This window comes from Rhipicephalus microplus, chromosome 10 (genome assembly GCF_043290135.1).
Source record: "Rhipicephalus microplus isolate Deutch F79 chromosome 10, USDA_Rmic, whole genome shotgun sequence".
Classification (NCBI taxonomy): Eukaryota; Metazoa; Arthropoda; class Arachnida; order Ixodida; family Ixodidae; genus Rhipicephalus; species Rhipicephalus microplus.
Window position 1 is genome coordinate 64,955,889 of NC_134709.1, and position 13,584 is coordinate 64,969,472.

Below are 13,584 nucleotides of genomic sequence, written 5' to 3' on the forward strand. Positions count from 1 at the left end.
AGGCCGTGGACGAAGTCGTCTCGCTGCTGTGGTGCTTGTGTAGAGGGAAGTGGCACTAGGGGGGGGGGGGGGGGTTGCACCGTGGGGCGCGGCCCGCAGAGCTATTGACTTCCGTCCACCCCCTTGGTATACGGTACACGCACAGACCACGCTCCCCACTGCTTCCCTTCGCGAGCGCGAGCGCTTTCATTTTTTTCCCTACGACGGCGCGGCGACCAATCGGGATCCTCGGGGAGACCCCCCCGGTGGGAGGGGCCCCGCTGAGTGCAGGCCACGCCCACAGCGGGGTCCAGCCGCCGGTGGCACTCGCAGAGTTCCGCGAGGGACGGAAGGAACGGCTATTTTTTGCTGGCCCGGCCATGGACGCATCGCCGGGCTTGGTCGGCCCCATGGCGCTCAAGTTTGCCCAGGTGAGTCCGGTTCCGCTAGCACGCTTTGAACGCAGAACTTCCTAGGGCACCGTACATGACGTTACATGACGTCATCTTTTACACAGTCACGCTAAGGCGATCGCGTGACAAGTTCTGTCACACTCGGTACTTATACGCTTATATGACGTAGAACAAGTTGACAGGGCTTAGATCGTAAAGTCATGCCACTGTACTATGCATAATTGGATGGCTCGAGCTAAATGATTGCGTTAATCAAGCGGATTCGGTATCTTGCTTCGTCAGGCGCAATGAGAGCAGGACTTGTGTATCGGTTAACTGTGCTGTTATAATCTTAACCTTTTCAAGGAATAAGCTGCAAGTTTCTATAAAGGTGGAGTGAATAGTTTATATATGCACCGAATGTAACAATGTAACCGAAGTGATGTATGCCCAGCAAGACTGACGTGTATAACGTAAGTTCGCTTCGATCGCCATTCAAGTGTTGCCTGGAGTATCATCAACGTGTGTGCTGCAACTCGACACGGTCCACTGAAGACGGCTACGGATATCGACAACTGCCGATGATGCGTCCACGTGTGTACAACGACGTACATCTTCAAAGACCGAGTGTGACAGCGTCTCACGTCGGAGTGTCATCGCACTGCGTCTGTGTTCTTCATCATCGTCGGCAGCAAGGTCCATCAGTCCCAAGGATATTTGAAGACACCTTCGTCAAGACGTCCGCCACAGAAACAGGACGCCGTGGGAGGTTGTTAATCAAGGACCTTATCAAAGTATTGTATCATCAAAGTATTGCGTGGCTTCGAACACGATAGCTTCTGGTCACCAAGACGACCATAGATGACCATACACAACCAGAGCGTGAGCCCCGGGAAGGATTTGTTGTGCATATAACGAAAGAAATGTTTCACCAAGAGCTGCCTCATGATGGGGACTAAGGTTGAATTGCAGCGAGCGCCGAGGACTATGCGAAACTTACTATCGCCTTGTCCACAAAACTGTGATGCACCACCTAAGTACTAGACCTGTAGACCACGCATGTTCAAGAAACATAATGGGTCCATGGAAGTGCTTCTTGGCAGTAGCAGACACTATGCGTTGAAGGACCTGCAGCGAACTTGTGCTAATTGTCCCTGTTTCACCTGAATGAAAATTTCAGCTTTCTTGTGCAGCAGCCTATACGTATGCTGTGCGACAATGCCTGGTTCCTATAGCCATATAGGTGGTTTGTGCGACTTGAACAGGAGTTTCAGCTTCGTTCGGCTGGAACGCACAGGCATGAATCGAGATCAAGCCGGACCCAGCACGACGAGCTTGAGGATTTCATGCAGTTTCGCGATTCATAACACCAAACCCCGTCATGATAATGTCGTTTTTCGGATCGTGCCGTTGGACAATTGAACGAGCAATATTCGGTGACTTTATACGTGCAGATCACGTACAAATGTTTGGAAACCATGACTGTTGCAAGAACGAAGAGTTTATACCATACTGGAGCTATAAAAATAACCTGGAGAAGAGTACATGTATACGCGTGTGCTATCCGACGAAAGAAGTGATTGTCCTAATTCCAAGTCTAAAAACCGGTGTCTCATTAGCCTGTTTATCACTGTGAATGACTGCAGTTCGGTCAATGATCTTCATAAAAACAGGAGCCGTTGAGACGTACAATGCACTTTGCAAGAAATGTACGATTGTGCGAAATTATTAAACAATAAATAATTGTTAAAAAAGATGGGTACGAAAGATACAGGAGCAGTCAACCATATCTGCTAGTTAAAATCTCGTGCACTCCTTTCTGCACAATTAGTACGCAACTACACGTAATATTGTAGTTTCAATGTGAACGCGCAAAGTGCGTAGGTGCCATCATTTCCGATCATGCATTGCAGGCATCATTTCCTGCGTCTTTTATGGGCTTCATTGATTTTCGCACGAAGCCAGTTGCTTAATTGTGCAGCGCTAGGACAATCAAACAGATATAATCACACCTGTACATTTTAAAACACCATATCTTTCATCATTTTTAACAAAACCTTGACTGAAAGGCAACTGCGACGTCAATACTTCAAAACGACCTAGTTTGGAATAATTTCTAGAAAATTGAAGCTGTGAATTAGCGAAAGAATAACTAATTGCCATTTTATCATCACAATAGTGTAAACACCAACATGCCAGAAAGTGCCTACAGCCTACATAAATGACATGCTAGATTGGTGTGTGGGCACCCATACTGCACCCAGCTATGTTGAAAATAAACAAGTCTCACAAAATTAGGTTACGTGAAACAATCTGTCTTCAAGTTACAAATAAATGGCGAATAGGTAAAAACAATACATCAATTTTTCTGTTGTTTACGGAAGTGTCACTAATGCTTTTGCTGAGGAATTATTAACCTGTTTCTTCGAACAGCGTGCTAATAGTTTTATTATTTATTTCTTCGTATATACTTTGCGTGTTGGGCTAATAATTGGGAACGCTAACAAATCAAGCCATTTGAAAGTATAATAATCGAAAAGTCACGTGAAACTGTGCCTTAAGTTACCTATACCGTTTGGTTTAGGTTCAGTTCTCCCTTCCTGCGGTTCACATCATAACGGCTATTCTATTTCTACACTTTATATTGATTTCATTACAGCTAGAAAATGTGTGTGTATTATATTAACTGCGTGAGGCTTCACAACATGATTCTACACCTCACAACTGTCTACATAATTGACAGTAAACTCTTTCAAGGAAAATCAAAGTGAAATACTGTCAATCGTCATATATAAGTGGCAAAAAAGGACCACACCTTGTGCCCAGGGGTATGTGCACGTCACGAACACATCAGTTATCGTGACACCAAAGTGATCAGCACAACACACAGAGCAGCCTGTACATAGACGAAAATTCAAGAAGGCTGTTCTGTGCACTGGGAAAACCGGACATAAAACAACGTATTTCCACGAGACAAAACGAAGCGTTGGTAATCTTCACTACATAATTTCCAACCACAGGCAAGTTTCAAAGTATACACATCCCTAATCAACCCGTATATATACTATATAGGTACAGCCAGGAAACTTTAAGAAAGAGCTCTAGCTTCCCGACTATGTCTATAGTGCTTCACGTGGAGTATGATTAGGAGTGTTACAATACAACACATTCACGATTGGTGTCAGCCAAACATCAACTAATAAAATTTTATTTCTTCAGCAAAAAAAAAACAAAAAAACCTGACGTTTTGCATGTCGTTACCTTTTGCTTGTAGTTTTCCTGTTAGTTCTATGATTTTTATTTGACAAATGCTGCTGACAAACACGTTTTTAGGGTGTTTTTTATAAGCACCGCAATTGTGAAATAGTACAATCAAATATCTAGTACCCGTTTATCTATAGCAAGCGACGTATATGACACGAGAAGAACTACAGCTTGCATGCGATGTGAAATTTGGCGTGCAACGTGTAGCATGATAACATTGCTGTCCATTGTACAGAAAGCTACACCGCACAACCGCCGATCTTACCGACACAGATAAGGTTATTAACTGACAAAATCATAAACGTGTAGCATTCGCTATTGTTTAATTTTGATAAAACCGCGATTATGATCAGCTTGGTTTGGTAACTTGTTACTAGAAATTGAGAGATTTTCTTTGTTCTTTAAAGAATAAATCTGCCAAGAACTGAGTACTATACCAAAAAATAATCGACTGAATGTATTCTACTAGTCATTCTTCAGTAAAAATAATACGTTCCTCAATAGACAGCCATGATCCCAATATGTACAACGTTGTCCTTTTTAAATCCAACTAGCACTCACGGGATACTTCACAAATTTTCCTGTGCGTCTTTGCTATGTTTTAGTTTATAGTTTTTCGTTCTGTCGCAAGCAGGGACACTGTGACAATGGGTTTATGTGCAGCTCTTTATAGTTCCTAATAATATAACAATATAGCGTCGCCAATTGGACCTATTCGCCCATCGTAACACACACTGCTAACAACATTACTATCGCTGGCTCTATACGCTGAATATGTATACATACACAGCCTTTTCTTGCAATTTTCTTTTTTACTGAGCAGTGTCCATGCTCTTAGATATACAGAAACCATTTAAGAATATCCATGTTTACAAATATTCCCCAATCTACCCGAAAATCAAATCGATTAGGACATTTCTTCAGTATTTAATTAAAAGTTTTCTAAATTTGCAATAATCAATTATCACGCGACAGAGCGAGGTCGCTTACTTAGGATCTCGCCTTATTGAAGTCGTTCTCGAAAGAAACTCATTGGATGAGAGACGAACACATGTACCTTTCAGTACTGGCTTGACGGGTACGAAAGGAGCTATTATGACTAGAGCTTCAGATTCCTCATCAAACGAGAATAGTGAGTATACCGGCGTCAACACGAATGACGCCTCAAATCGTTATCGTGGGAGGGCGTCAGCCTACGGCGTCGCAAGTCGCCAAAATGTAAGACGTCATCACGGCGTTACACGCGTCATGATGACGCTATCGCATTCCGTCGTATCTCGGTTACAGGTGCGTCGATCTTGGGGGCATTGCAAAATTACGTAAGTTGAAGAAAGCTCTCATCTCCGGTAATCTCGGAGTTCGTGAGAAGCCACACTGAGTGCAGAAAGCTTTTGCTTGAAAAGAGAGGGGTATCAGTACAATCTACTGCAAAGTAAATGGCGATTAATTTATCCTTCCGATTGTCTTAGACAACTGCATTCGAAACAGTGCAATCTTTTTCTTTTCATGCATCCCATCAAGAGGAACGGCACAACGATCTTTTGGGAAGGTGAAATGAAAGAATGACCCCTTTCTCGAGTTGATTTCTCGCATTATAAACCAATTTGCAGCTTTAGGGTGTTTTGAAGTCATCATAACAACCTTTTGCCAAACAAAAAAAAAACAAACGCAAAATGTGGCGGTGTAAGCTTCATTTGTTTTGAGGCCTTATACAGTTGAAGGAATTAGGTTTCATTTCCGATTTGCAGTTATTTACAGTATAGAGTGACCAAAAACGAATTGCCACTTCTCGTGTTTATTATTATACAAAGCGTGATGAATGTTGACACCCAAACACCCATTTCTCAAAACACTCGAACGAAAAAAGGACGAGATGGGGGCGGAATCTTCGTGAAAGGGGGGATCCATTATGGAAACATTAGGGCATAAACAGCCACTCCCCACCGCCAGGTTTCCCTCGTTCTATCACCTTACAGAAGGGGGGAAGACGGAAGATGTAATCGCGCCACAAAAAGGAAAAAAAGTGTCGTCAAACGCTATATACAGCAAGGGGGAGGATTGGAACATATGGGTTGCGGGAAAAGGCTGGCGACGAAGAGAAATCCCCAAAGGGGGGAAGAGAAAGGAAGGAAGGACAGAGAGCAGCCATCTTAAGTGTAAAGGGCCGAGTGTAACTAAGGCATAGAAGAAAGCACGCCTGTACGGGACGAGACACTCGGGAGACACGGGCACGCGGAAACAGAAAAAAAACACAACACACAGAAAAAGAACAAGAACGAGATTGAGACAAGCGCGCTCTTCTCGCCTCGTCCTCCCCGCTGTCCTCTTCTCGAGAGCAGCGGGGACGCGAGAAGAGCCCGGGGCCAGAGCCGCGCAAGAAGCCAAGTCGAAGCCGGCGGGGACAAATGGCTCTCGATTAACGACGCACTTCCCCCCCCCCCCCCTCCCTACTCTTCACTGTCGTATAGCACGCACACCGTCTTGCTTTCCGCACTGACGCCGTTTCCCGAGGTATACACGGTGGCTATAGAATTGCTGCACCGCGTGGCTGCTCTCAACCCCGGGTCTGCTTTTGCGGCCGGAAAGAAGAAAGTAGGGGGGGGGGAACCTTTACTGAAGCCCCCCCCCCCCTTCTTTCAGCATCGGTCGTTGTCTACGTGTCTTTCACTAGGGATATGTATGTATATAGAGAGAAAAGAGCAAACGCGCACGCGCGCGCTTGTACACGGATGTATACGAGATCGAAGCTGTCCGTTCTGGCTGTGTTTGCCGTGAGAAAACGATCGAAACCGAGGAAAAACGGTATGGGAAGAAACGACAGCATTTATTTTGCTTTATTTCTTTCTTTCTTTTTTTCTTCCTAATCCGCGGAAGTTGGGGGGTTGGAGCACATTGCGGTGTCGTTGTCGCTGTGGCGATATTTGACGACAACAGTCGGTGTCGAGTATAACGTGTGCTGGCAAGATTAGACTGTGTTCATGTCTCGGTTACCCAATTGTTACAGATCAGGGTCCTCTGCGTCCTGGATGTTATGTGTCTGGGGAAGAACTTGACCCGAGCGATTATATTCTTTGAGAATGCACATTCAGATAGAATACAGGGGCGCACCATGTTCAGATTTGCAGCCGTATCGTGGCGTGATTCGACGACGATATATATCGGCCACGCGTTCTCGTCTAGCAAGTGAATAAACGACCCTGTAAATATCGAGAGTGCCGCAAAATCGAAGCTGGAAGGTTACTCCGCAGAAATCAAGGGCAGGGCATTACTTTCTGCTTATTTCAAGGAAGAAAAGAATTAAGGGTCCGTGAAGTCTATTCTAGTGCAGTTAAATTGGTAAATATTGCGTTACGCGCACTATGCGGAACTCACTTGTAGCGGGATGCTCTACAACCATCTAAATAGCGCATCCCTCGCGTTCACGCATCCTATACAACGCAGAGGCCGTCATATTAGCCTTATATAAGGGCTAGGACCTTACGTTTATAAATTTTTTTGAGGTATGGGGTGCACTTCAAATGTGTTTAGAGATATTCTGCGGGGGAGCAGGGAGCCATCCCGATGTGCTTAGAACAAATGTTCGGCAATTTAGAGTACGATGTTACTCTAACTCGACTTACTATAGGAGAGCAACACGATGTCCCAGTACCCATATAGAAAGACGTGAAATACAAGAGAAGAACCAATGTTTAGAAGAAATTGTGACGCTTTAGAACATTATGCGTACTCTACTACGGGAGAGCTGTAAGCTGTCCCGGTTAGGCAAGTTACGATAGTACCTGTGTTTAGAAAAAAGTGGTTAACGATTTAGAGTACTTGGTATACTCTACTATGGGAAGCTTAAAACCATCCCGTGTGCCTCACACTGTGCACGTGTGTTAGAAAAAGTCGGAAGTGATTTACAGTATTAGGTACTCTACTATGGGAGAGCATAAAGCCGTCCCATGCATAACGGAGCCTTTAGGCAGACTACCTGACGACCTTTAGCTTTGAAGCCTCGATGAACGACGCAATTTTCAAACGTAAGTGGTTGCATGCCAAGGCCGCATAAGCAAAAAGGCATACCGTAGACTGCAATCGTCCATCTGTCTCAAGTTTCCTGCACATCACTAACCGTAGAAAATTAGCCTGTCAGTTTCAAAGTGCACACTCGTACACCTACACGGCTCAACTTCCTGTACGGGGCATTTATTATTTATCTGATTATTCCTTCAGCATATATAGATATGAGCACGCTCTGCTAAGGCGTCGATACGGTACAGCCGGTTCCTGTCAACTTCGCGAACACGAACGACCAGAGACTGCTACACACAGCATTAAGACCACGTATTTACTTGTTCCTTTGTAATGTCTGATGACGTCACGGGTTTATAGCTCAAATCAGAGTCCGTTTTGCACGGAAGATCTGACCGAGAGAACAAAAAAAAAAAAACGTGTTAACTAAAGCTACTTGCATCCGCACTCGTCATAGTGGATCATGACCAAGATTTGGGCCATATGCACGCAGCGCCATCTTTCGTCGGACACAGCTGCGGCCAGCTGTAACTGAATAAACAATAGTCGAAAAAATATCGTACCTGACAAAAAAAAAAAAGCTCCGTTCAGTTACAACCCACAAATAAATGCATGCTCCGCCCTCAGTACTGCAGCACACCTGTTATTAAGACGTGCAACAAAAGAAATGATTGGCGATCTCTGATCTAACCATAAGCACATTTTCGCGGCTAATGCAAATACTGCGCATATTATAAATAAATTTTCGTCATTCCTTGTTGAAATATTATGTTTCGCGGAGCAGTGAATTTCATTCTCAAGAAATTTTCCCAGAAGTACAATTTTTCGACCGAGAACTAGCGAAATTAACGTGAGCCTGTATTGTCAAGTGATGCGCCTAAAATCCATGAAATCTGCCTGACGTCACGTAAATAAGCGACTGCTATTAAGTAAGACATTTCCGCAAATTCTCCCTGGGTAGGATGGGGATCGCTGTGGGCGGAGCTTCCATTTATTCTTATACAGTAACAGACTATAGTTACCCAAAATGACTGTCCTTTATATGCGGAAGGGACCCACCAGAAAATTATCATAAAAAAAACAGCGTCGCACTACAAGTCGCTTATTCCAAGAGTCTTAAACATATTGCAATAGGGCCCCATGTGTTTCTAATGGGTGCTGTTCAATAGTCCTGGGAAACCACACGCTGCGTAGTGGGATATAGAAATCTGACCTGACTCATTACAGTGGGTCCCTGCTGCATATAGCTGGGAGTCATTTTTGATAACGAGCTTTTTTTTCGTAAGATGTGATTCCTTTCCCCTACTTCGCATGCAGTTATGGCTGGACGCCATTGCTGGTACTGAAAGATGGCGCCATATGCTGATATCCCATCATCTTGCAGCTACAAACGATAATAATAACCACAATAACAATATTAATAATAATATCTTCTGAATAATAATAATAATAATAATAATAACATAAAGAGTTTTAGGTCCAATTATGGTACGCTCATTGGCGTACCGTCCAAACGCGGTACACAACGCTCATCGGCGTCACTGGGACACACAGTCCGCCAGCTCGCACGAGTGAACAAGATATGGCTGAAGAGCCATGTTGCCAGACTGAATTTCCTAAATGGTCTATTGCGACGAGCCACGGTGGTCGGATGGCACGCTATTCGAGAGCTGACCCGAAGGTAGCCCGATCGAATGCCGGCCACGGCGGTCGAATTTTTTTCTTATAAGGTGAGACCAACTTCAGGGCCGTGTACTGCAGATATTTATGTGCACGTCAGGCAATGTCAGGTGGTCGAAATTTCCGAAGGCGTCCACCATGGCGTCTTTTTATATCGTGAGCTTGGGACCTTAAACTCCAACAAATATTGTTATGCGTCTTTCTGGTGTAACAAGGCAAAGACAGGCACACACACGCTATCTCTCACGCACATAAGCGTTGTTTTTCATTTCGTCCGTCGGCAACGCTTCATTGCACCTTATACAAGGCACGTTAAAGAAACAGCGACTTCGCACCCTTTCTCTCCTCTCCGTCCCTGTTCTTGGTCGATGTAATCGTTCCCGTAACCGAAGAGGAAAAGCAAGCCGAAGGGTCGACTCGTGTTTACGCTGCGGCGGCAGCCGATTCGCGTGGTCTTCTCACCGAGCCAATGACTCGGGACGTGCGCCTTGTTCAACCCTTCACGAATGACGACACGAGAGTCCGCAGCTCGCAACACCCTGCTTGCGTAAAAAAGCGGGGCCGCTTAGGCTCCACGCCACACCCAACCCTTAAAACGAGCGAGCCTGAAAACATTCTCATCGGTCTCGCTAGAGGGCACACATGCGTCGTAAATTTAACGGACACCCCTTATATAGGAGGAACTGCGAGCACTCGGATGGGTGGTCTGTCTCTACACATGCACCGAATAAAGAGGCGGTGGGGAGGGAGTACTCCTCTGCGTGCTCTGTAGTTGTAACGCGAAGCGTTTTCCCGCCAGATGAGTCCGTTGCCGCCGAACGACCCGCGCGGCATTCGAGCGCTGTTTTCCGCGCGAAAGAGAGACCCCCGCTGCAGTAGTAAATGCGCGACACCACCACGTGACGCCTCGTTCGCTTGTGTACCCGAATTAAAGGAAAAGAAACGATGGTATACTTGGGGACACGTGTGCCTGCAAACTTGTGCATGGGACTCAACTATATACACAATTTAGTTTTTGTAGCCTATAGCCGCTATACACCGTAATGCGTTTAAGTGAGCCTCAATACGATGGTGCGAAGATGCGAACGTGCTAAATGGGTCCCTGTCGTCACAGCGAAAAACATTGCCACTTGGTGCACAAGCTAGACGTCCACCAGTGATAAATCAATCTCGCGAATAGCCCCATCGTGCCTTAGTTTTCGTGACATTATAATTATTACATTTTTGTGGCGCGGCTAACTTGTTCTCAGGGTCATTAATATGTATAAACAGATCGATTTTGCAATCTTACCTCACGTACGCAATTTGAAAATTGCGTAAGCTAGCGTCTTTAAAAGGCATCAGTAGCATTAACTCTAATCTAATTTACTATGTATTGAATAATAATTCGGTAGTGTAAACATAAAGGCGGCAACCCTGTACGCCGTGGTTGCGGACGAGCTTCTGCCTGGCAGCGACGCCTCTGAATAGCGTATACATTATGACCACTATATTAAGCAAACATGCCAATGTTCCTTTGCGACATCAATGTGGCTCTTGCTCCAAAGGTACACCAAACAAGGTGTCATGCACCCTTAACAGTAACAAATCCAAGCAAAGCATAGTTGTCTCACCGTGGCCACATCTAGCACACCTGTCACTTGGCGCAACTTAAGCTCCATCTTCTTGGCCAGTCGGAGCTCGCCAACCAATTACGTTCGCTCATATTCGTTACGTAGCCCGATTCTGCGCGTTGGAGATAGTCCAACGTTTTCGTAAACAGTCATTTTTGGTTCGCTGGCTTGGAATATATAGAAAACGTGTTATGGGCGCCTTTATGTTCCAAATATTTTTAGCTAGAAAACCTTATAGTCCCGTCAAATTTTGTCCGTGAGTCTGACATCACGGCTCAGCGAAAAATTACATCTTGTTGCATCTTTATTGCACACAATTGGCCAGCATTTTGGAATCGGCGGCTTCAGGTGACCGTTCGGAGTTCCTGGACTCTGGTGGAATCCTCGGCTTGCCGGACGGCCCAGAGTTGGTCGTTCGATTGCGAGCTTTGGAAGGCCACCTCCCAGTGGCGGCGTACGACAAATTTTTATTCACCATTTTGCCTACTTTGGGCGTCAGCGGGGAGAAAGTGTATGGTTTAGGCTTCACACAAGGACCATGCGATACTGGCCTTCATACTGAGGTGACAGACGAGAAACGGGGTTTTATGAACGTGGCTTACAATTGTTGTAACCCACAAACAGTTCATACCACGTGAAAACGTGCTACGTACTACGCTAAAGAGCACGCGCGTCGAACGAAATCTTTTTGAAATGCAGAGTCGAATAGGACAGTACTGAAACGACGTTTTTACGAAGTTGGCATGTAAAATCCGAGTGCCTGTGCAAGATCTGTGGCTTGATATACCCAGTAGCGCCAATATATCATTCACTTTCTGCGACACTAAAAACTTTTTAGAGGCTTTTTCTGTGAATTTGTAGTCTAGCCACGGGACGGCTTTAAGATTTCCCGTAGTAAAGCAACTAGTACTCTAAATCGTTACAAACTCTCTAAACGCACAGCTTGGCTGGGACTTCTCTATGTATGCTATGCTGAGACGGCTTTCAGCTCTCCCACATTCGAGTGCCTGGTAGTCCAAATCGATACCCACTATTTCCAACACCGTCGGGATGGCTTACTGCTCCCCAAAGTTAAATTTTCTAAGAATAAGCAAGGAGGAGTGTCGAGGTTGCTCCCCTAGGTTAATGATTGTCAATCCAAATGCAATTATTACGCATATTTGATGTGCAACATCAATACGCAATTGTTTCGTTATCTTTATTTAGAAATTGCATGGATACGCAATTCTAAAGACCAAAGTGTTTCGTATACTCACCACTGACAATGCGGCGCTACGATCGAAAAAGCAGGTGTTTCGATCCTACGCTCCGATAAAAAAAAATTGAAGGACTTTTAATTAAAACGACCTCGTGCCATACCACCGAGTGGTTCTGCATTCTAAAAAGAAATTGTTTCTTCACCATACTGCCAGATGGCGCTATATATAACGCAGATCCTTCAGGCGAAAGAATTCCGACGTCCCTTGCAGCGAAGGAAGGAGATAGGCGGATGATTTTTTTTTTTCTAAGCAGTTCTTTTCAAAGAAGAGCACATTGAGAGAACGTGGTACTGAGCAATCAATTGTGTTTCCATATTTCCATTAGATATGTTTCGAGAACCATATATAACGGTGTCATCAATTGGCAGCTTTGGAGTGGCCCACGAATTCTGCACCCGGAGCACTCCACTCTGGCGGAGGGCAACAGAAGGAAATCTACCAATGGAACACACGCGCCCTCTCTGGAGCAAGTGGCAGGTTCAGAAAGGAATGCGATGCGTGTGTCTGCATGAGTGGGCACGTATGCTACGCACAGTGACGCTACGCTAGCAAAACATGAGCGCCGACGCTAGGCGCAACCGACGCGACCGGCGTCCGTTGGTGCGCCCCCTATAGTTGGCACCGTTTCAAGGCACGGAGCCCTTGCGACTTCCGGTCGAATCCGCCGATTTTCGCTGAGTATAAAAAGTTGCTCCGTTGAGTGGATCTCGCGACGGAGGTGCCCCAGATCTGGCAATTCGCGACTTTCACAGATGGTGGTGACGCCATGCGGCATCCATCGTAACTGTCATTTGGAGGTTGTCCACGCAGCCAGCCCATGCCATCGTTCAGTCGGCCTCACTTTGGCGGTTCGCTGGCGCTTTCTATTTTGTCGCTGGCAGTTTTTACTGCGGTTATTCTGAAGTCGGACAGGTACTGCGAGTTGTACTAGCAATGATTTACTCTTTATAGTTTGCTTGCTGAGCTAGAAGAATCACGAAATATGTTGGATGCCGCTGGGCCGACGCCGTGCAGTCAAAGGCGAAGTTTCCTGCTTTGCACGAGCACGGCCGCTCGCTCTTCCCCGGCCGTGGCACGATCAGCGTTCACAACGCTGTACACCGCAGCATGCAGTCGATGTGCCCGGCGTTCGAAACTTCTTTTGCACGAAATTACGCCGCACACGCGTTTCTCAACACGCAGTGTGGGATATAATACAAGCTGGTGTCAATGACCTTCTCAGCAAAGCCTTGACCACACGGTGGCTGCAGCCGAAAATACTAAACAAGTCGAAGTGACGGGGACACCGGCGCGCCGGCTGCACGATCCCCCAAACGACAGCCATGTTGGGCTTGCACCAGCGCCCTCTCGAGGCGGTGAAAGTTGCGAATAGAACATACGGGG

At 45.7% G+C, this 13,584-nt stretch overlaps 1 protein-coding gene across 3 annotated transcripts in view; it reads left to right on the forward strand.

The window, feature by feature from the left end:
- Positions 1–319: 319 nt before the first annotated feature.
- LOC142774431 (uncharacterized) overlaps positions 320–13,584 on the forward strand; it is an 84,979-nt gene continuing 71,714 nt past the window's right edge. For 2 of the 3 annotated variants that reach the window (XM_075874786.1, XM_075874787.1), the window contains exon 1: positions 320–410. In XM_075874786.1, the coding sequence (XP_075730901.1) occupies positions 360–410 (51 nt within the window). In that variant the 5' untranslated portion in view covers positions 320–359. The remainder of the gene's footprint in view (positions 411–13,584) is intronic. The other variant, XM_075874788.1, reaches the window with a different exon arrangement.